Raw genomic sequence first — 23,476 nt, forward strand, 5'->3', positions numbered from 1 at the left:
TGAGGAACGTATATTCTTACGGAGAAGATCGACACGGCTGGCATTTTAGTATCCGTTCAGGACGAAATCATTTTCTATATTCTCTCGATCATCCCTTCTTTCTCGTCGCGTACAAGGGGGGATGAAGCAAAAGTATCTGACTGACGTCAGGAGAGGCAGCGCGCGGTGACACCGTTCGCGTTACACTCACTCGTTTGAAGATCGGGTACCCGGTAATAACCGATTTCGCTGGCGGAGCCGCGATTCTGTTGATCGTTCGGCGGATGCCACCATCCTGCGGTTCTCGACATCCGTTACCAATTACGTACGCGGACGGCGGCGGTCTTGATGCTGGGACGAAGCGGTCGCACGGAGTCACGCGCTTATACCCCGTAGACGAAGGTCGACAGGTAACGTAAAAGAGAAACCACGATCAGGACTCAGAACTGTACAAGATCATTCCAGTTTATCTTACCGTTTCAGCTTCGTTCTCCTCTCTTAGTCGCCTCTTAACGAGAACCGTCTCGGTCTTCGCGCGCGCCTTTCAATCCCAATTGAGCCTCTTAAGTTCGGCGCTCGTCGCCGAAGCGAGATTCGAATCTGAATTCATCATTTGAAACCGCGAGTCTCAAGACAGTGAAAGACCTCGACGCGAACATTCTGAATTCGGTATTGCGACGACTGAACTGTCTCACTCGTCTGATGAACATCGGCGATTATTTTCTATCCGACGATACGCGCTCATCGATGTTCAAGCATAAAAATAAGCGGGATCTTTTCACCGTTATAATGGAACAGTCTCTCGCGAAGACCGAGGGGGATTATTTTAACGCGCTGTAATATTTTTATATAAACGCCACGCGTCAGAAAACAGACTTCTCAACGTAAATGTTAATACTCCAGCGTCGAGTAATACGAATTAGAATTTTATAGAAAAACGGTGAGACGGAAGAGGGGAGAACAGTTGACCGTTACACACTACTCGATCAGACTGAAGACACTCAGATCACTCGATTAGAATCAAATACGGAATGAAGCTGATAATCGACTGAGAAGTCGCGAAGTTCTAATGCGTTTCGTCAAATTGAGAGAACGTACATACGTCCGTTTCTAATTACGTGTGGGTCCATCGCCGCCCGTTCGAACGTCACGCGTCCGCGACGTTACAGTAATTCAATATCATTGCGATTGAGATCGTCCTATCTCTGAGCCGGCGGTTCGATCGTTGAAAGCGGTACAGCTATCGAGAGATTAATTCTGGCGAAGTGACCGTGATTGTTTGACTTGGCGAAGGAGAAGGCGAAAGCAAATAAATTCTTTGAGCTACGCTGGCCCGGGACATTAGAGGAATTGGCTTCGTTTCTTAACAAGTTCTGGTTTAAGGTGTGTGAAAATGCCGGATACTAAGGCAATTGCACAGCTGACAATCACAACGTGAGCAGTTGTTCGTTTCGCGGATCATCCGGGGGATAATGATTACAGAACAGACCTGGAGCATGATGCTGGACAGCGATGTCGCGGGCATCAATGAGTAAGTATTTTCACTTATGTACGCCGTTCGCTATACTCTCCTCTGTATACGCGACAGAACGATAGAAATTAGAAAAAGATAAAAGAACAATGCTAAGTAGGTACACATAACGTACTCGTGCAAAGGAAGAATTTTCAATTGTTTCTTTGTTTAATGCGACACGTCATTAACACAATAACACTGTTCGGTAAGTTTGAAGTACCAAGCCAGGTGTATCGATGACATCTTCTTGTGTTTTTGTCTCGGTGTTTTACACACAGGCACACATTCTCGACAATTCATTCACGAGGACACGTTCCGTCTTCTCTTTCTTTATTTTTTCTTTTATCTTTCACATTCCTCGTTCGTCTTTTTCGTTTGGATGCAACGACTCGGTGGTTTTCTTATTTTCAATGAATTAGCTGCGATGATGGATCGTACGCGCAAGAACTGTGCCCGGATCGATAGTACTGCATATTTTAAAAATATGTCTGCACCAATTATTATTATTATGTATCGTTTATACGTCGGCGAGAATCATCTCCTACAGGGAGGGACCGGACACCTACTTAAAAATCCGCCTAAACTGGAAGTTGTATATTCAAAACGTGCAATGTCCAAATTAATAGTTGAACACGAATTATGTTTGTTGTCAAAAATAAAAATGTCGATAATAATGAAATTCTGTGAGGTTTGTAGAATGATCAAATTCTGACGTAAAATAGAAGTACACTTACACTTTCGTTTTATCCCCATTTCCGGTTTAGGTGGACATTTTCACAGTCGATAAAAAATCATATTCGAATATCGATCTGAATATTGTTACCTGTACAATTTTCGTTCTCCTGTGATCGTCGATGATTCTAAAACGCCTTCCTCTTTGCCCTCCTCTTAATGTGACGTTTTCGAAACGATTTTACACCGTGTCGAATATATCAATCGTCTCTAAAGAAGCAGAACTTTTCGAAACTTCACACAAACCTCACGATGCTCTCTCGCTCGATTTCAATCGAGACGAAATAACGAATTCGTTGCTGTAAACAGAATTACTACTAACATTGTTTTAAAAATGTTTGTAAAATGTTCGTATCGGAGACCTTGCAACGATGGAAGTTGTTTACCTGTACTTATCGTGACCTGCATAAATGTTTTGCAGCTTCGTTTATACGCGAAATAATTAGGGGATCGTTTGCGTTAAACACGTGCCCGCGTTTTGTGCAATTTCGAGGATGATGATATGGCGTCGTTCAGATAATAAATTTCCAGAACGTTTGGAATTCTGACTTGGTTTTCAAAAACCGTTACTTTTGTTCCGAGTCCGATCACTGAAATCGCTAATAATAAAAATAATAAAAATAATAAAAATAATAAGAGAAAGAATCTCGCGATCTTCTAATTACTTCGCGCTACCGATTTATATATAATCGATGTGGACAGGAACATGCATTCGTGTACGAATCTCCTAGATGTTTTGAGTGTTCCTCCGAGAGTTCACCAAGAGTTCGGATGATTAACGCGAGGCGTTCGCTTCTGGTACCAATAGGTTGAGTATTTCCCCGAGGAAACAATTATGGATCAAGGCCGTGAAGAAACTCACTTCCGAGAGGCTGGGCAGGGAAGGATTGGCGGCATGGGAGGAAGTCCGGAAGGCCAACAACGATCCGGAAGTTCCAGAAGATATCGAAGACGCGACCGAGCCGAACGAGGACGCCGAAGGCTCTACCGATCCGGACGTGGCTCTCGCCGATCAGCCTGTCGACACTGAATCTCAAGCGCAGCGAGGTGACTCTCGATAACTACCAGAATCGGTAAATTCATGTTAAGGTTGTATGAGCTGTAAAATCCTTGCCGAAGATTTAAGACATGTAACAAAAATTTCAATACGTCGTCATTGTTTCTGTGTAAGAGTTCATACAACCTTAATGGCTGTCGAAGAGATTGAAGCTCGAGAATCCCATGTACGTCGCTTCATGCTTAAAAAAATCCACAGTGTTTCTCATGACATTGCTTCTCGAGAAAGACTCGAAATTCTCCGGTTCTTCGCTTTATCACTACCGCGAGCTTGAATCGGTCGCCGTTTATCCGATCAGCGGCGAGCAACGTGTTATTAATTTATTTCACACGTACAACCTTCCGCTATAAATACTGCTGGATATTTTCAGATGTTTTCAAGAAGGGCGTGCTCTATAAGGGAATATTTTGTCCGTCGCTCTCGAACAGCTTCCACAGCAAACAACTGGAGACGTCGTACCTCCATTATTCCAATCGTCAGCGTCAGAAATCGTTGATCATGCTCAATATCGTTGATCTCAGCTTGAAGGTAAACCGATCCCTGAACACGGTCGGTGAAAAATCCCTTCGGACGTGCGAGCGTACGAAGCAGGGGCGCGTCGGTACCGGAAAATTCGGGTCGAGAATCATCTATACCAGAGGTGGGGAACGTGCGGCCTCCTTTGTTACCTATTTAAATGTGGCCTCTAATGGTAAAAAGATTCCCCACCTCTGGCCTGTACGTAAATACAACCATGCTGCGAATGTAACGACGGAATTGAATTTCGAGCCCTGAATTGATAAGCGCGTCCCGTAATTATGGATACCCGAGGTCAAGCTTTCCCGCGCATCCACGGTACGAAGGCAGGCGTTTTCCGACCGACCGTAACGTATCGGACCACGAAACGTCTCGTCTAAAGTGAAAATCGTGCAGACCGATCGAAATCGGCTTCGCGTAGTATATTCTGTATGGCGTTCCTTGATATCTGTTTCATACGACTCATCGGGAGACCAGATCATCCTCTTGGCGATCTGGCTGTGGAAGAGGGACGAAACCAGCGCCGGTCTGATCGAATCATTGTCCTGGGCGTCCTGTTGCATGGCCGCGAATCTGGCGGTTTGCATCCTCGGCTGGTGGCGGTGTTTCTCCAATAATTATTTGTACTGGGCTTCCATCTTCACTTGGTTACTGATTAATTCGCAAGGTGATTCTTTTGATGAAAGATCTCGACCATCACACAGGCCGTTGACCGATTCCTGATTGGAAACGGAGTGAAACTACGCGCACGTGTCCGAGCAGATAACACCGTTCATAGTCGGACGAAACGAGTCGGTAGACCCGCGGTCGACCGGCCGTCGCGTTTTAATATCTATGTATAGACATGTAAAAACGTGCTTCTGGTAAGATTGTATCTTCGTTTACCGAATAGAGTTTTGCTCCAGTGGCTCGTGCGTTGGCGGTCCAGCGAATTGCTTGAATGTTCACCGGACCGTAGTGAGAGAGACGCGGTAGAACAAACTTATACTATAGCCACGGGTCACTATTGATCGCCGATCCTCCGTCGTTGTTTAACGTCGACCCGACGACCGCTGCCGTTCCTTTGACGAATTCGATTTCGATCGACCGTAGTTTTTTACCAACGACTCGCGAACCCCTCCAGTCCGACGACATTCTCGAGGATTTGAAAATTAGGTCATAACTAGAATAATTTCAACACTCTACTCTTATATGCACCCGGCTCGATTGCAGGTTTTATAGGAGCCGGTCTAGATTTCTCCAACCAGCAGCGTCTCATGTGGTACATACTCTTCGTGGTGTACGCGCCGTACGCGATGCTTCCACTGCCGTTGAGATGGTGCGTTCTCGCCGGCTATGGTACAGCCCTGACTCACATGGTCTTAGCGGGAATAACTCTGTTGCGAGACCCGACATACGTAAGAATCCTTGGTCCACGTTGTATACTCTCTTATTCACAAGTCCCATTTCTTCCCCTTCTGCGTACTTTCTTTGCGTTAGCGCGATCCACCGTACGCTTCGCCCACCAGCAGCCACTACCTTTCCTCGCTAAAGTATGTCGTTTGATTTTGCTATTGCAGCTGCATGATGTCACGTGCATAGTTCGAATGCTAACGACCAACGTCCTTCTTTATCTTGCAATGAATCTAGCTGGCATGTACACTAAGTATTTGACAGACAGAGGACAGAGACAGGCTTTCCTCGAGACGCACAGGTCCATGGAGACCCGGCAACGGACTCAGAACGAGAACAACAGGCAGGAGAAGTTGCTACTATCCGGTGAGACATCCTTTCGACATATGTAAATTCGCGCCAGCGATCAGAGAGAATAGCTGATCACGATTATAAACGTGCATATGCGCGTGGTTCTATCTGATGATCGCGTACCGCCCGACGTGTGTTCGAGTATATTTATACGTTCGTCGGACGTGTTCGAATGAGCCGCATACTTATATAAAGACGCACGAGGTTGCGGCGCAACCACGGGGTTCGTCGGCGCGTGTAATTTGCTCAGCCGAGTGTCAAAAAGGGTCAGTAGACACTTTCGCCCGATTGCGCCAGATATGTTTTACCGATAGCCTCTGTCAGTACATACGTACTTTGCTTTTACGTATTATCGATCCCTCGGCGATCATTCGTTTAGGGAATATAACGGGCAAACTAGAATGGGAATCCTTCGTACCTCTCATTTTGATTATAATAATACACGCGAGGCGACCGGAGGTTGCGCGCGATCCGCGTGTCATGATGGATGGATTCTGTTGTAGTTTTACCAGATTTCGTGGCTAAGGAGATGATCAGTGATATCGCACGCGAAACAGCTCGTGGTGGGACGATCTCCTTTACACCTAATCAGTTTCACAGGATATACATTCACCGTTACGAAAATGTTAGCATACTGTTCGCTGACATAAAAGGTTTCACTGGTACGTAAGTTGTTCCGTGTTAAATTCCCTGGAGCACGATTTCGGAAGTCTCAGTTCGGCGATACTCACCTCTTCATGATTTCAGTTTGCTTTTCTGAGATGACACGACCAGCTGTGAGACTTCATTTCTTCCTTCCTGCATTTCTCCTTCGTTTCTCGAGCGATTCCATCCCAACGAGTAAACTCCGCGTTATTTTATTGTTAAAATCTTTCATGAGATTTCTACAGTTGATTCATTGATCCAGACGTTGCACCTTTCAAGTACTGATCTAGAGCCGTTTGGCTCAATGATTCTCATTCACGATTTTCCCATGAAGCTTTAGCGAGCCAGTGTAGCGCCCAGGAGCTGGTGAGAGTGTTGAACGATCTGTTCGCACGTTTCGACAAGCTGTCCGCGGAGAACCATTGTCTGCGTATCAAACTACTCGGGGACTGTTATTACTGCGTTTCGGGACTGCCGACAGCCAGAAGCGATCATGCTCACTGTTGCGTCGAAATGGGCTTGTATATGATCAAAGCGATAAGGGACGTGCGGTACACGCAAAAGGTACACAGTGATACCGTGAATATCGTTTCATTACGATTTAGAAGGGGAGCAAACGTAGCTTCGTACATAAATATGGTGTTACCGAGATCATACGTTTTTAAGTTTCGTCTGACGCTGCGACTGTAAGAGGGTTTCGTTTAGGTCGATCTGAACATGAGAATAGGGATTCATAGTGGCTCGGTTCTGTGCGGTGTGCTTGGACTTCGGAAATGGCAATTCGACGTCTGGTCTTACGACGTCACGTTGGCTAATCATCTCGAGAGCGGAGGCATTCCAGGGTAAACGTGTCAAATTTTACCTCTGTCCACTCGCCGCTTTCGTTTCAATTTGATCTTGTCGAAGTCGTACGTAGAATCGTAGAGAAGAAAAGGGAATTGACATTTCAGGAGGGTGCACATCTCGGAGGACACTTTGGACTGTCTGAATGACGTGTACGAAGTTGAGCCGGGGAACGGAACCGAGAGGGACAATTACTTGAAAGAGAGGAACGTGGTGACGTATTTAATCAAACAGGTCGAACCTTTGAAGTCGAGGCGGCGATATTCTTCTCGGCCAAAGATATGGTCCGAGGACGACGCGAACAAGAGCAAAAAGAGTTTCAAACTGAACAACCCTCTGGCCGCGAACAGCAGCGCGCCGAATTCATGCACGGATGACGACATCGGCGTCGACTGGACGCCAGAGATACCGTTTGAAAACGTTCGTTTGTCTGCGGTTTCCCGACACAGAATCGAATCCGAGCGTTTGACCAAAATCCTCGGATCTGGTTCTGGACCGCGGAGAACGTTCAGAGTTTAACGACCATTTCTGAACGCAGTTGAACACCGCGCCGTCGGTCAGTAACTTGGAGGCGGACTACCTCGAGGAAGAAAACGGTACCTCGAAGAGCGCCAAGTCTCCGACCGCTGGACTCGAAAGCGCGAGCAACAAGCGCATGAGATTGGCGAACATCAACACTTGGACGTTACGTTACAATGACGAGAGTCTGGAATCGAAGGTGAGACCGGAGTCCCCGTACAATAATTTGTCCTGATCTCGATGCTACATCTTTGGGAACGTTTCCAGTTCGGTCAATTGCGGGAGGACATGTTCAAATCCAACATGATATGCTGCTTCGTCGTGTGGATATTCATAGCTATTTGTCAAGCAGTAATACTGCAACAGTGAGTGAGCAGCGTCGATTCACAATCAAGGGTCGTTTTAATTCGTCGAAATTCTCTCTTCTTTTATAGCTGCGTCATTCTTTTGGGTTCTCTCTCGCTTACCACATTGATTCTGGTGGCATCGTCCATCCTGGTGATGGCGGAGGAGTTCAAGAGCCTACCCACCTATTTGCAACACGCCTCTTCGATGCTGGTACACAACAAGCAACACCGAACGATCTTCATCTGCAGCGTGATCAGTCTCATGGCTCTGACGTCGATCGTCGGTGTCCTGGCATGCCCCACGCCCATTCTGTATTCTGAACGTCGATTCCGTGAGCCTCTGGAACTTCAGCAACAGCCGTTGGCGAGCCCGACGTTGCAGCCGGAACGGCTGGTAGCACCGACGACCGGCCTGGACCAGTTCATCCTCAAGTTCCTCGAGGCAGCTCTTCGCGACGAGCAGAGGGATGTCACGTCCAAGGAGAACGAAACGTGGATAGATTCGTTCAGCGACGAGGAGGAATGGACGGGGAACGTCGAGAACAAGGGTAGTCTGGCGAAAGGTCGAAGGAGAGAACAGTTCTTCAGGTTTTATAGATACAAGCTACGCGACAGACCCACGCCTCGAAGGCATTACAGAACATTTTCTCGTGACCGTAGGAGCGGAGACGTCCTCTCGAGAAAGATACTCTTCTCCCCGGAAACAGAGCCCCGTTCGGAGCCTATGTACATGCTGTACTACGACAACGAGCTCGTAGCTCAGGATCAAACCACTTGCGTGAGGCCGGAGTACATCGTGTTCACGTGGGTCTTGTGCCTGATCGCGTTGGCCTCCGCGTTGAAGTTGTATTACTTGGTGAAAACAGCGCTGGCCACAATCATCGTCACCGTTTACGCCGTGTTGATCCTGGTGGTCTGTAAAGACTTCTTCTCCATTCCCGACGAAGAGGAGAATGCGTGAGTCCTGTTCTCCTCGTCTTCTTTCGTTCCTCGAGAAGACGCGGAAATTCCGTCTCGAAAACAAACGGTGGTCTTCTCTTTTTCTAGAACGGCGATACCACTTTCAGCACAAATGCTCACGTTCATGCTCGTCTTTCTGGTGATGGTCACGTACCACGGTAGATTGGTGGAGGTAACGTCTCGATTAGACTTCCTTTGGAAACAGCAGGCTGAGAGGGAGCTAAGCGACATGATCGAATCACGGCACAACAATATGCAGTTGTTGAAAAACATTTTACCGGATCACGTAGCTCATCATTTCTTGACCCAGGAGAGAGCGCCAGAGGTGGCCGTCGAAGGCTCGAATCGGTCTCCCCTCGTCGGTCAAAGTACTAACACGATTTTCTTTGTTCATAGGAATTGTATTCTCAATCCCGAGATAAAGTTGGAGTGATGTTCGCCAGTGTGCCGAATTTCACGGAATTCTATTCGGAGGACGTTAACAAAGGGATGGAGTGTATACGTTTATTGAATGAGATCATTGGTAATCGAAATGACACTCAAGAATATTTCATACTCCGAATCAAACATGTATTTTAATCGTTTCATTTTTCAAGCTGACTTCGACGAGCTCCTGGACGAGAATCGGTTCCACTGTATCGAGAAGATAAAAACCGTCGGAGCCACTTACATGGCAGCCTCCGGTCTTAATCCTTGTGAAAATGTAATTGTCGTATACAGTGACAGATTCGTTAGACGATCTTTCCTAATCTTGTTCCTACGTTATTTCTCAGGATAAGAACAAGGACGACATGGAGCATCTCTGTAGACTGGTGGATTACGCGGTGGCGATGCGGCTTCGTCTCGAGGACGTGAACATACATTCGTTCAATAATTTTGATTTGAGAGTGGGCATCAGTTGCGGCCCGTTGGTGGGCGGCGTGATCGGCGCTCGGAAGCCCGTCTTCGACATCTGGGGCAACACGGTGAATCTTGCGTCCCGTATGGACTCCACAGGCGTCATGGGAAAGATCCAAGTGCCGCAGGAGATCGCCAGGGTAATTGTTATAACGTTCGAGTGGAATATGTCGATGTTCAGTCTTCGTGATCGATATTCAATCTTCGCGATCGGAACAGTTCTTGGAATCGAGAGGGTACCAGACTCAGAAGAGGGGGCTCGTCGAGGTGAAGGGCAAGGGAACGATGGAGACGTACTTCGTTCTGGGCAAAGGGTCCATGCAACAGGAGGGCACGACCAAACACACGACAAGATGTAGAAGTCTCGCCGCGGTCGTCTACGGTGTGGTTCAAGCACGTCGCAAACAGATACGAGCGCTTAGAAGGACATAAGCATCGTGATCGCGTCAGTATTTCTTTCTGGTTCTTCGGTGCCTAGTTACGTACAAACGGTTCCATCCTCGACAAACTAGTTGCTAACGCGAGGTAAGACTTAAAATGGACCATTTCGATTTCTACTCTTTCCCCAGACGCAAAAATCGTCGCGTTGGCGAAAGAGATTTTTTATCTTGTCTTTCTCTCCGTTTTTAGTTCCAGGATCATTGTCGACTGGTTGTATTTGATAAATGAACACTAGTTTATGTTCGGTTAAGAGTTTATGAATCTCTCATTTTTATTGTTATATATAGTGTAAATAGAATCGAATACCGTCAGTATTTTTCAGAATGAAACTTATCGTCCCGTGAAGCACAGTTCTATCAATCAGTTATGTGAAATACCTTTGCCTCCTTTAAAATGAGAATTATCATGCAATCCATTTTAAGTAAAACTCACCTAACGTTACAGTTCGAACAGCGACGAGCATTTGTAATTAACATATTACCCAATGCACGGTTTCGTTCTTCGGACAACTGGTTGACACGTTAGTTAACTTATTTCGACAATGATTGCCATTAGATTAACGTAAATGATACTCGTTCAGTGATGGTTAAATTATCATTTGTTATATAAGCTCTATGCTCTCGGTGACGCTGTAAAGATAGAATTTTTACTTTCGTTCGTGTCGTTCTCCTTCTAATTAAGATCCAACGTACTTGTAAATAATGCCCCGATCTATGAAGTAATTACAAAACATTGATAAGAGAACACGTGGAGTAATGTACGATGGAAAGAAATTATATGGTAAAGTTGCTGATAATAAATAATAAGTTAACAAGGAGCGATCGAAGACGATTGATCAAGGTGTATAATTTTCATTTAATTTAACGGATATCAGTGTTTCATATATCACCAGGAATGAAATCATCAAGCAACACTTTTCTTTCCTTTCTTTTTTGAGGAAAAGTCAATTTAATAATAATTGCAGGGCAGCAGCGTTTTCGTGTTGACAATCGTAACGTACAGCACAGTTCGAACAACTCTGTGTAACTGTATATTACATTATTATGGTAAACACAATATATTTTAATTAACCATAATAATAATCCATGATAATAATAATCGTAATGAATAATTATAAGGCTAGCTACAGCGGTGATCTCCTCTGCCGGGTTCGTGGGAGATCGCTCGACTTCAAACTGTACACTTTTACAACGTACTCCTCGTAATAATAATCATCTAATTACATTAATTATATTAATTAGGTAATCATTACAATCTGAACCTAATTAAAAGAATGTTCGCGACACGCAGGAGGGACCGCAGACACCTTTACGTATCGAGAAATCAATGCCACACATCAAGAGATCCTCGTTTCCTTTTACTTTTTAAAAACATCTACGTACGAGTCTGCCACGTGAAAGTAGAGAAGGTAAGTGCGGATTGATTTCTCGAAAGCTAAGGGCTTCTCTTTTGCTCGTTTAAAAAGTTCTTCCTACCCTTTCTCTCTATTCGTTCAAGGTATAAAGGCACTGTACACGTAAACATACAATATATAGAAGAGCGCTATAGGCGGTCCAGATGATACATTTTATTTGTTTCCTCTTTTTAAACAGTAAAACGAGCCCGTTTAAAAATATCGATACCGTCTTCTCTCTTTCCGTTATTTCCTTTTCATTTATCATTACGACGCTACGCACTTAAAATACGGAGCAGTTTCCTTCGATTCTAGCTGCATTGGTCAACGCTATATTCACTTCTCTTTGACGCTGATGTATCTTAAACGTTAAGGAAAAATATAGATGACTATTATAATATATATATATATANGTATATATATATATTTATATATCAGAATGTGCAGAACTCACGGTAACTATGTATTTAGGAGGAAATTAATTGGTCAATGCGATCAGAAGTTAAGAAAACGCTCCGGTTCAAAGGTGGGATCCGTTTATCACAATTTGGCAGTGAACGTTCTCACATATTTCTTTCTTTCATTTTTAAATACAGTTTTACAAGTTTTGCAAGCTACTTGAAATCGTCGTCATCCTCTTTGCTTCGAAAATTCTTTTCTATATTGCTACAGATTTTCCATCGCTTTACAGACGAGTGCGAAAATATTATTTTCTCTCTTCTCTCTTCGCTACGGTCAGTTGCTCAGGAAAAATAAATACTTTTCTTCACGTCTGTTTACATCGGTCGATAATTACATAGAACTTAAATTCTTCCTACGTGAGTTTAGCGAAAATATTTTACGCGTGTTCTTTTCTTCTCATTCACTTTTGTGGATCTCTGATTTATTTCGATACGCGCAGCAATTTCGTTACGCGCGCCAAGAAAGTTCTATGTGGATCAGCGTGTTCGGGGTCATTTCTCTATGGTAATTCTCTAGCGTTTGTGCGCAATACTATATTGCATAACTTTCTAGAAACCGTAAACGTCGCATTTCTCAGTATCAAAATACAAGAATTTTACAAGATCTGCGTACGCGCGGGGCAAACGACCGAGTGTGATCGTTACGAGGATGGTATGCTCATCGTACAAATCTGCTGCTCGTATTTCTGGCTTACAAAAGAGATTAAATATTTACAGTTAATTACATTTTCATTAAACCCTAAGTTAATTACATCTAATTGCTCGAGTTCATTCTAGTTCAAGTTCTCCCTGGCTTCACCTTTCTCTAGCTAAATCGACGACTGATCGATCGATTAAAAGCACATGACACACGGATCGACTGATCAAATTGGAAACACGAGACCGTGTCAACTCCGAACGTACATATAATTACATAATAGACTAGCGAATCTGAACTCTCCAAAGACCAATTCAATTGTAACTAAAACACGAATGGTACCCGAAAGCTTATATTAAACATTTTTACAGCTCCAATAGTTCGTATTTAATTCTCCTAAGAGTATAACGTTTCCGCATCAATCACTGAGCTTCATTTCCATTTTCTAAATGACCCTATAATCTTTCGTTCTCATCTATCAGACAGACGAGACGCTACGACAAATTTTTTTTAATGGTAATACTGTCGATTTTTCAAATTTTACATATCAGACCTTCACGTGATCCTGCACAGTCGCAGCATACTTCTATGAAATGTGCTGAGACAGAAAGAAATTCTCAAGGAAACGATTCTTTTCACGTACCTTTTCACCAATGATTCACAAATTCCTTTACTAATGATCGATCGGAAAGTACTTCATAAGATTATTTCCGGTTTCATCGCGGACATTCCATTTACATACAACATCTGACATGAATTTAATTATCAAGAAAATCAGTTCCAATGCCAAGTTTATCTGTAAATGTAATCTCTCGCTGTACGAAGCACTTTTTAAAAAATCTTAAACTACAAACAAACTCGAATCGTTATTGCTGTGAATCGTTTTTAATGTGATTTCCAAGTGTATTCTTCATTTTTAAATGAAACATGACCATTTTTTGTCGTCTACAAAGTGGAGCGAAGATAGAATTTTTCGAGTCTTCCACTCAAGTATATAATATATATACATATATATAAATATATTAAGTGAAAGTACTCATTTTAGAGTTTTCCTGCCTGAGAAATAAAACCGGTATTTTCGCTCCACTTTATAGGCGCCGAGAATGCACGTGGATTTATGCACGTGTTATAAAAAGTATATTACAGAACTTTGTAAAGAGATTAAAATTACCTGTAACGAGCAATTCTTACCAAATTACGATTCACAGCAAAGCAGATTACAAAGCGGTCCACGCAGTCTTGTAAGATGTGAGGAATTTCAACCGCGGCGTCGTTCGTTGACAAATAGTAAAACTTGGGTTCCAACTTAAATTAAGATAAAATGTTCGCAAACTTCTCGATATTTACCTCGAAATCAATGTTTTAAGATGATATTAATTCGAACAACTATGTGCGTACTAAGGTTTGAAGTCGATCGCTGGTACGTAGGGTAGGACGATGACGTGATGTACAGAATTCAAACAAACAGTACGACGCGCGAACACGAAGTGGCTGCGCGTAGTGTCTGCGCATAATGACCGTTACGAACGAGCCGGCGTTGCCTAGCAACGCATTCGACGGGAAGGTAGGGGAACAGGCGGGGCGTAGAACGAAATGCATGATGGCCACCGATGCGTAAGGGGTCTGCGCAGGAATTCATGATGGCTGCCACGGATTGTTGAAATTTAAAATTAAACCTCTGTCGGCTCTACGATCCTTCGCGGAAGAAAACATGCTGTGGCACGAGAGTCGAGAGTCAGAATCGTGGTAAGAATAGTCAATATCTACGGCGATAACTAACCCAGTCATTAGGTCATCGAGGAACAGTGAGAAAGCAATTCACAATCTGAATTTCACCGTTCCTGGATGCACGGCGCTGCGATCGAGATTCCTCAAATTTTACACTATAAGGTGAGCGGAGAAGTCGTTCTCAGTTCGAATCTGTTGAGCCGTCCCGTTTCGATTCGTTCGCGTCGCATAATTCTACTAATCCTTTACATTAAATATATTTATACATAATTTATTAACCGTTAGTCGAAGTCGTCAAGTCAGTTCGAAATATTGGCGAAAACTCGTCGGTTAAGCCAATATTATATGCGTTGAGATCATTTTGAGAGTGCATGGATTAAAATACTTTTGGACACGAGTTTGCTCGAACCCGTCGTTTTACGTTCGCGTTCTAAATGATCATGAAATTCGCGGACTAAACCGGAAAACTAGCGTTACATACGGTCATTGCTCTATAAGGATGTAGAAATATATATATATATATGTATATATATATAATATACTGTGTACATATACGTGCTTATACGTAACATATTGCAATCGAATGGCGAAACGTTTTTTTCGCAAATCGTTCGCGCGCGTACAAAAGAAATGCAGTTGTTCGTTCGTTAAACTAACATCGATGGGACTAGCATTTCCTAGGATTTTCAAAAATACGTCGTTCTTCGATGACTCTATTTACCGGTACGTATCTATCGTTTCTCTCATATTTTTCTTTTTTTGTCTGTTTGCTTTTTCCCATTTTCTCCCGCTTGCGCTCCCTCCCTCTCACACGTTTGTGAAAATACATTTTCTTCCTTTCGGCGGAACGAGAATCGTCCTAATTTATACACTTTTGTGGTAAGTAAGTAAGTAAAATTCTTTTCTGGCACGTACAACAACCGGCATTGTTAATAAACGCCAACGCGAATTGACGAGACTGAGTTTAAATCGAAGGTACATTTCTTACGTTATCCACTGTCTAACCTCTGTTTGTATCGTCAGCGTTTCCCAATTTTTCATCTACCGCCGTCAGATTCATTTAAATAACATCTTATTTGTCGAGTAAATTGTATAAATCATCGTGTCGCGTGATTAAAAATAAATTCAACTATGGTTAATAAATATCTTTTGCTTCGCCATTCTACGAATTGTTAACGAATAGTTAAACGCACGATTGCGATCTCGTAGCCTCAGATATAAATGCGTTCCCCGTCCGTACCAAGAAAAAGATCACAATATTCGAAATTGAGAAACGCCGTTCCACAAGCTGTTCATAGCTCACTTTCCATTTCAGACAAGTAAATCGTTATTCTTTTACTAATTACTACTACGAATTGTTTACTGTACAAATATTTTAGAGCCGCGATAATAATTCAATTACCCGAAACAAGATATCTGTCGCGGATGCCTCTTCCATTGCTTCCGCGAATGAATTTATAAAAAAGCCCGATAATAATATTCTCGGCAAATTACTACGCGAGAACATTGAACCGTAATTGGCAGTAGAACACTCGAAACTTAGCCAATTTCATAAAAATCAATAACCGTTAATCCATTTGTATACAAAATGTACAAGTATGTTTTGAGCAGCTTTGCAATTACTTTACAATCGTATCTTAATCCGTAACAATAATTAACGACAGCTAAATCCCTCATCGCTTTGGACTAAGCGTAATCCTTCAACGTACGTATTCACAATTGGCAGTGAACATATGATTTACACGGAAATTAGAATTTTCCTTTTGCCGATTCAATCGCGAATAAAATAAAATACGATAAAAAAAAAGAAGAATTTGTCGCCCGCTAAACGCACAATATTAAATGCACGTTTTTCTGTAATGCGAAAGACCCGATAAGAAACGCGGATGCGATCAAAGGCGATTGCCAGATGATGTGATTTATATGTAAAACGCAGTCTTCTTTCGTTTACTAAGCTTCAATTTTCTATACCCGAGAGCTAAGTCAATCGCTTGCAGATTTCATATCGGTTCGATAGGAAATTCCTTCGTTTGGTATCGTTGAAACGGTGCTGACCGATCGTCGAGAGATAGTTAAAATTTTCAACCGCTTCAACAAACATTGTGCGTACCTTAAAATGATCGTTGTCAGAGATGTCTCAAAGATCGTTGAACGTACGAAAATTTCACCAGGTTCTTTTCTTCCGTCGATAGCTCTCAGGTACATACTTGAACAATGGTTAGAGGAAAGAGTTCCATGTCGAACACAGAAATTGGACTGTCGGAGTCACTGCAGGGTGCCCAAGAAGTCCAAATATCTGTGTTGCATGTATTCTCAGGAGGACTGGCTAGACTGAATCGATGAGGGAGTTGCTAACGAGCTGTGCAAAGTAAATCCGTCGTAAACGTCCATCAGATCGCGCATTCTGTACTCTTCAAGGCAAACGAAGCCTTCCAATGACGGAGATTGCTTTCTCGCGCAGTCCATACAGTGCACCACGTGTCGTTTCTCTTGTTCCCTGATGAACAAGATATTGAACACCTCGATCTGAAACGAGATTCGAGTGCCCAATTCTAATACCTGCCAAACATGATCTAGACAAGTATATTTTACGAACTATCTCACCTCACACTGGCCGCAGTAATGCGAAGCCTCGTTCTTCCCTCGTCCGTGAAATCGAACTTCGACACCCTTGTTCTTTACAAACTCTAATATTAAGCAGCACTGTCTCATTGTCCTCAGCAGGCAGTTTTTAATCAGTTCGAACAGTCTCGGATCCGACACTTTTATATTCCTTGCCAAGTTCCACGATAAGTGTACCATCGGTACTATCGATTTGAACGATTGCAGTTTGTTCCATTCGTAACGTTCGATCGCCAATTGATACTGACGCGCGGTCAAAGGACCCACGTTCCATGCGATATTGTTACACCATCCGACGGCTTGAACCCAGTGCACACAGCCTAAGGGGAACGACCGTAAATCTACGTGTAAATATCGACGGAACAAAGATAACTAAGAATATTAGCAATAGGTTCTTGTCGCTTCCGTTTCAAATTAAGTATTAAAGCGCGATGGCGTTTGTAATTTCTCGTAATGTGCTTACCCGCATTGACCCAGACGAGATCACCTGGCCTTTGCAGAAACCTGTACACAGGAATGTTCTCCTCGTACAGATCCTCTAATGAAGGCCACCAACTGCCGTGAAGATAATTGATATTGTTCCGCTCGCACAGCGAACAAATTACACCCCAGTATGCATCGGGCACCGCGAACCACTCGCAATCCCCGGGTCCAATATTGATATTAATAGAACAAAAATTGTTGTTTTCCTGGTGACCGGGTGTTCTACTACCGGGCACCTGCAACGGCATATAAAAATATCTCATTAGCACGTGTTTCTCACGTACAATTGCAAGTTCAGAGCAATTTGTTGAAGTTCGAACTGTTGTAAATGATATAGATACCTTCATGTACAATTGAACAGTGTTCATGCCTAAGATAACGTGGCCGACGTGACTGAGCATATTCCCAGCAGATACGACCCTTGCGAACGCCGGTAACTTCATTAGTTCTTGAAGCTGAGGTTTCCATTTCCTCTCGTCGGATAAATCTACATTGGTCCCAAATCGTAACATCTTCGTACCAGGTCGACCTGCCAATCCGAAGGCGTTCTTCTTCCTCCTGACGACACCCGTGCTGTCCTTCGAGTCCGAGTCGGATAAATTCGAAGGGTGTATGCCCTGAGCCTTTTCCCTTTCCTCTTTCAAACTCTCTTGAAAGCTGGAGGCCTGGTATTGCGCGTATTTCGCGATAGTCGTGTGACTCCTATGGCTGATGCAGCCCCAGACTTTCCTCCCCATCACGGGGTCCCAGTTTTCGTCGCTAGTTTGCTGCATCTGCGTCCTCACCTCGATACCGTGATCCGGATTCGCTTCTACCAACGTTTTCGTCGAGAACAGACCGAGGTCCAACTTCAAAGCGGCTGCCAGGCCACGGATAACGGCTATCGGGTGTTTCAGACAAAACTCTTGGAGCTGAGGACTGAACGCGTCCTTCTTATTTTCTAAATACACGCTAGGGGTCGGTGGCAGGAGTTGTTCCTTGGTCAGTCTCTGGGTCGGAGGATCCGGGGGAGCGGGCGGCGGCGAACGATCGCTCAGTATCGAACAGTTCGGTACACCCTTCAGACCCCGGCCCCTGCACGCTTCTATGATCGCCTTCGAGTCCATATCTATGCTAAGTTCCTGCTCCGGTTGCGAATCGCACAAGCTCTCTAGTTTCAGCACCGGTTCGACCCTGGCGACCGGCTCGATCTTATTTGTACTCGACGTTGCCTCGCACTTCACCGTCTCGACCGTCGACGGCTTCGCGTTACTCTTCTCGTACGTCTCGAGCTTCGACGACGTGGACGACGGTCGGCTGTCTTCCGCCTTCTCCAATTTCACCTCCTTGATCTTCTCGGTGCTATCTTCCAGATTCGACGGCGAGAACGGACCCGAGCTCAGAGTACCGTTATTCATGATACTCGGTGCCTCCTCTTTCACGTCCAAGTCTTCCGAGCCGAAGTGCTTCAACAGATCCTCTGCTAACGACGTCGCAATATCCTTCTGCGACAACAGGGCTTGTAACTCTTGATCCGTGACCCCCAGGTCCTTATTCCCCGCGGAACCTTCCGGGTAATTGCTCGTCGTCGACGATATCTGAGTGTAACCCTGGGCAGTGTACTGATTCGGCTGGTACTGGTTGTACTGGCCGGACGACAGTTGCCTCTGAGGATAGCTCGGATCGGAGGCCGACTTGTAAGGCATACCCGGTGGCGTTTGGCTATTCCCAGTCGCCGCCGTGTTGTAACCGACGTTCGAGTCCGAAAATCCGGTCTGCAATGCAACGGTTCCACCTTGCTGTAGCTGTAATAAAAATTAATATTATCATGTACGCGTTTCAATCAAAATGTATCGTCTAAAAATACTATACCGGCTGCTGAGGTATTCCATAGTTCTTGATTATACCAGGTTGTCCCAATTGCGCGTGACCGTAGCCCGTAGGGTAACCAGGTTGCCCGGGCCTCAGCCCTCTCTGAGCAGCTTGCTGTTGTTGCAATCTAATTTGCTGTTGGTGTTGCTGCATCAATCTGTATTGTTGTTGCAACTGAGCAAGCAGACCTTGCTGTTGCGGCGCTAAACTGCCGTGATTCTGTTGGAGGAACTGTAGCATTTGCAGCTGCTGAGGCGTGAGATAGAACAGAGGCGGTCGTTGTTGCGTACCCGGGGATATAGGTTCCTCTCCCGGCTGCAAACGTACATTCAGATCAAAACGAATTACACTGTCAATTATCTATTGTAAGAACGTAAGTTTTTCGAGAACGAGGAACTCACTTTAAATCGCTTCGTGTTCAGATTCTGCGTTTGTCCTTGGGGGTAAGGCGGCGGAGGACCAGAGGGAGTACTACCGTACTTGTAACCCGGACCACTCGATGGCTGCTGCTGCTGTTGTTGCCTGCTGGACATCTCAGCGCTGATGGGTAAGTTCCAAGCCTCTTCTATAGACGGCAATTGCCGCCTCCTTGTCGAAAACAAAAACGTGAAGGTCGTTTATCGGCGTTTCAACGGTATCGAGCGCAAACGAACTTACTTTGTGGCGACGGAAGGCATTGGTGCTTGGCTTAAATGGCTCTGTAGAAAGTTAATGCGCTGTTGAAGCGATGGGTTCATCGGGGTGTTACCACCGGACTTGGCACCACCAAGGCCCGCCAATGATCCCGTGCAGTTCGGTGTATTATTATTACCCCTGCGAAAAAATATGTGTTTGTGTTATTACCTTGCGTCAAGACTATTGTGGACAGGTGAACTTTAAGTCGCGCTTTTTTTCGACTTGAACGTTGACCTGTCCTTAACTTACTTATTTCGCGTGTATCATCTATGAGGCGCCAAAAGCGACGGATCGCTTGTTACGCAGTGGAAAACTATGTAAAAGGTACAATGAGCACATGTGTAAGTATACAGAGTGAATAACGATGAATAGTGACTTCCGAAAATATAAAACTGAGGAATGGTAAACTTAACATAGATTGCCGCAGATACATTTTAATTTATCATTTCTACTTGCTTTTATGATAATTTTGGTGCAACCGTGTCGTGACGTTCGGTTATAACTTAAGATAAGGATCGATGACAGTAGTGATCTTCCATTTTATTTCAACCATGAGAGTATACATCGATGATACAAAGAAAGAAGAAGTAGATAAGTGACAATGTATACTACGATGAACAAGGGTACGGGAGCTCTGAAAATGCTGTTACATGAAGCATCGGTACGAATCTTCAAATTCTACGTTACATTACATGATACATTCTCAAAATACCATCGATAGGCGTTACGCGTTCAGTATATCTACCGGATATTCCGGTGACAAAGGATTGCGATCATTTACTTTACCTGGATGCGTTGACGTAACAAGCTAGCGCGTCTTTCGGCTGACTAACGCTTTCGTATAAAATGCCCAGATTAGTCCACGCTGCCGAATGCGATTTGTCTAACTGTACCGCGCATATATACGCCTGTAATGCGTCCATAGGCTGATTCTGCTGTTGATAAAGGACGCCTATGCTGCACCACGTGTCAGCATTCCCTTCGGATTTTTCCACCGAATTTCTGAAACCAACGTACAAAACTGTGAGCACGCGATTCGAACAGACTGAGTTAACTGGACATCGACGTAGCCGGATTTCTAATTCTCGAACATCTAATTGACCGCGTCAGCGAGATAAATTTGCAACGCGCGACAGAGGGATTTTTAACTCGACAAACCGGAATATACTTTTAAGAATGCAAGCGGAAAGGAGAATGCTTTCGATGCGTTCGAACAAACTTAAACGTTGCAAAACGGAGAGAGGACTTAGTCGTCCCACCGGCAGTTAAGAGGCTTAAGGAAGTATCCGGTTGATGTATCGGTCGCAATAATTTCAAGATTAACTCGCGCGTCGCGTTTTACGGACACAACGTCTGTACGTCTGTGTACCTGTAAGCAATAAACGCATCATGAACTTTTCCAGAAGCGGCGAGGCAACGTCCGAGCAGATAAAGGCTTTGCCCGCTCTTTGGTTCCGCTTCGATGGACTTTTGCAGACAGTGGATGGCGATTACTTGTTTCTGCTGTCTCGTTATACCAAGCACCGAGCAGTCAACCACGTGATACATCCATCCTGCAACGACAAATTGACGGTCGAAAGTTAAAATAAAGTAAAAATCGTGCGGAAGATAGAGAAAACAGGTTGCTCAGACGTATTGCTCATTTCTCAAAGATCTTGTCTCAGGGGCGACTTGTACAAGAATTATTCAGGCGTATATTGGACATCCATGTCGTAATGAGAACGTTCTGCCTTTTTAATCGACAAAGAAAAAACTGATTTCAAAATGTGTACGATCATCGATTCACGGTGTGTACGTGACCACATCCTCGTCTCCCGGATTTAATCCTTGTACGTACTAGGAACGAGCTTTGCTTCCTAGGCCTTCCCAGCCTCGACGCCCTATATCGGGCGAATGCACGAAAATCAAACACAGGATGATCCACGGAACTTGGAACGCAGACGGGCTCATTACTTTAAAGGAGCATGAACAGAACGACGCGAAATCAAAATTGTAAACGCATAGGGAGGACCGTGAACTAATACCAAGTTCAAGGGCCAACGTGGCCTAGAGTTTGCTGTGAACGTTGCGTTGTTGCCTCGACGCTAGACGAGTACCGGACTGAATAGATTTTCGCAGGTATAGCCTAGGGTAGCCACTTTTACCCCACTCTCCCTTCGAGGCGGACTCGAATTACAACCCTCTTTGAATATAGGCGTAGACCTTCGCACAGCCAGCATCTTCTAAAAAAATAGTTCCGGATCTTTTCAGAATCTGTAGAATTCACGGGATAGATCGTCGAGTGACGTATATTACTTTCGAATTTAAACTAGCTATCGTAATTCGTTGAACTTGCACGGTGTTGAATATTATTCTAACGCGACGAGCGGGACCTGAACAGGCACACGGTATGCGCGAAGCTTGATGCTAGGTAGCTGCCTCTCGTAACGGTACACCTTTATTTTCCTGTTCTTGCGTTCATTATTATCATGCAGCGCCTAGACCTGCTTCAGCTAGGACGATGGAGCTCGCCCAGAGGTCTGTGCACTCTTCCGAGCTTGCATTATACTAATTTTATGCACGACGACACTTTCATCTCTGCACCCTCTTCTATCGCCTTCCATACTCTTCGTTCGGCTTCCACGAATATATTTTTTTCATTGTTCGAAACTATTCTACTCTCTCATTTTTGCAACTGTTCCACGCGATCGTGATCATAGTAATTTTCGTGCCGCCGTACACCGTGTATTTATACTATACCCCGTAAATTAAATACGTGCCGTGGGAAAACAACAGTTTCGCAACAAGTTGTTACACAATCGTAGAACGCGATGCTAAACGCGAATACACGCCGATTTTAAATGGGATTAAGTCGGCGGGCTCATAAACCACCCGGCGAGATTAAACCGTCTACAATGCACTAATTGTACGTAGCCCCTTTCATTCATCCGACTCTTACGTTTTCCACGCGTCCAATAATAGACACGCAGTTCTACCCTCCATCTTCGGGTTTGTTTTTTTTCCTTTGGGGTACAATATTTTCATCCAGTCTATGTTCGGGAAAAGGCGACGAGAATTATAGACGACACTAATAGCTACAAAAACTCGATTGTGTCCGAGGACTTTCTCTTTGCCTGAAGAGGAGTACCCATCCGAAATTGCCTCACGCTTTATGGAACGTGCAAAATCGCTGGACCCAAAGTAAACAGTCGTAAACCAGTCACCGGGCGATAGTTTACGAATTCGTACGGTCATTTGCAACGATTTGACGATCCTCAGACACGAAAGTTTGCACGCGTTCAAGGAAACCGGCGGGAACATTCGCGTTCCGCTTCCATCCCCGTCGATCATCCCTTCGCATGTTCGCGGAGCGGTGCATGCGAGAGGTTGACTCTCGCAGAGACGAGGAAGTGTCAGTTACGAAGCTAAACGAGGGGAAAAGAATCGCGGGAGAG

At 44.4% G+C, this 23,476-nt stretch overlaps 2 protein-coding genes across 9 annotated transcripts in view; one reads left to right on the top strand and one right to left on the bottom strand.

The window, feature by feature from the left end:
* The first annotated feature begins 112 nt into the window (after window positions 1-112).
* Adcy8 (adenylyl cyclase 78C) lies at window positions 113-11,018 on the top strand. Of its 7 annotated transcripts, none has more exons than XM_018026489.2 (19): window positions 113-389; window positions 1,363-1,510; window positions 3,033-3,271; window positions 3,652-3,809; window positions 4,275-4,464; window positions 5,010-5,555; window positions 6,044-6,202; window positions 6,520-6,749; window positions 6,891-7,027; window positions 7,136-7,448; window positions 7,567-7,746; window positions 7,815-7,912; window positions 7,982-8,482; window positions 8,555-8,851; window positions 8,942-9,179; window positions 9,251-9,377; window positions 9,451-9,557; window positions 9,628-9,891; window positions 9,971-11,018. In XM_018026489.2, exons 2-19 carry the CDS (start codon window positions 1,452-1,454, stop codon window positions 10,181-10,183), a joined length of 4,056 nt encoding a protein of 1,351 aa, XP_017881978.1. In that variant the 5' UTR covers window positions 113-389; window positions 1,363-1,451; the 3' UTR covers window positions 10,184-11,018. The 7 variants fall into 7 exon arrangements, with proteins under 7 accessions (XP_017881978.1, XP_017881980.1, XP_017881981.1 ...); XM_018026491.2 differs by having other exon boundaries at window positions 1,462-1,510; XM_018026492.2 differs by having other exon boundaries at window positions 1,462-1,510; window positions 3,039-3,271.
* A 1,121-nt stretch (window positions 11,019-12,139) lies between these two features.
* Utx (Utx histone demethylase) overlaps window positions 12,140-23,476 on the bottom strand; it is a 71,696-nt gene continuing 60,359 nt past the window's right edge. For both annotated transcript variants that reach the window (XM_018026487.2, XM_026814475.1), the window contains 9 exons: window positions 21,412-21,595; window positions 20,829-21,044; window positions 20,025-20,180; window positions 19,769-19,955; window positions 19,368-19,682; window positions 17,858-19,300; window positions 17,497-17,752; window positions 17,016-17,353; window positions 12,140-16,937 (listed from right to left, as the gene is read on the bottom strand). In XM_018026487.2, coding sequence (XP_017881976.1) covers window positions 16,725-16,937; window positions 17,016-17,353; window positions 17,497-17,752; window positions 17,858-19,300; window positions 19,368-19,682; window positions 19,769-19,955; window positions 20,025-20,180; window positions 20,829-21,044; window positions 21,412-21,595 — 3,308 coding nt within the window. In that variant the 3' untranslated portion in view covers window positions 12,140-16,724. The remainder of the gene's footprint in view (window positions 16,938-17,015; window positions 17,354-17,496; window positions 17,753-17,857; window positions 19,301-19,367; window positions 19,683-19,768; window positions 19,956-20,024; window positions 20,181-20,828; window positions 21,045-21,411; window positions 21,596-23,476) is intronic.

This window comes from Ceratina calcarata, unplaced genomic scaffold, assembly GCF_001652005.2.
Source record: "Ceratina calcarata isolate Rehan_Ccalc_2016 unplaced genomic scaffold, ASM165200v1 scaffold39.2, whole genome shotgun sequence".
Taxonomy (NCBI): domain Eukaryota; kingdom Metazoa; phylum Arthropoda; class Insecta; order Hymenoptera; family Apidae; genus Ceratina; species Ceratina calcarata.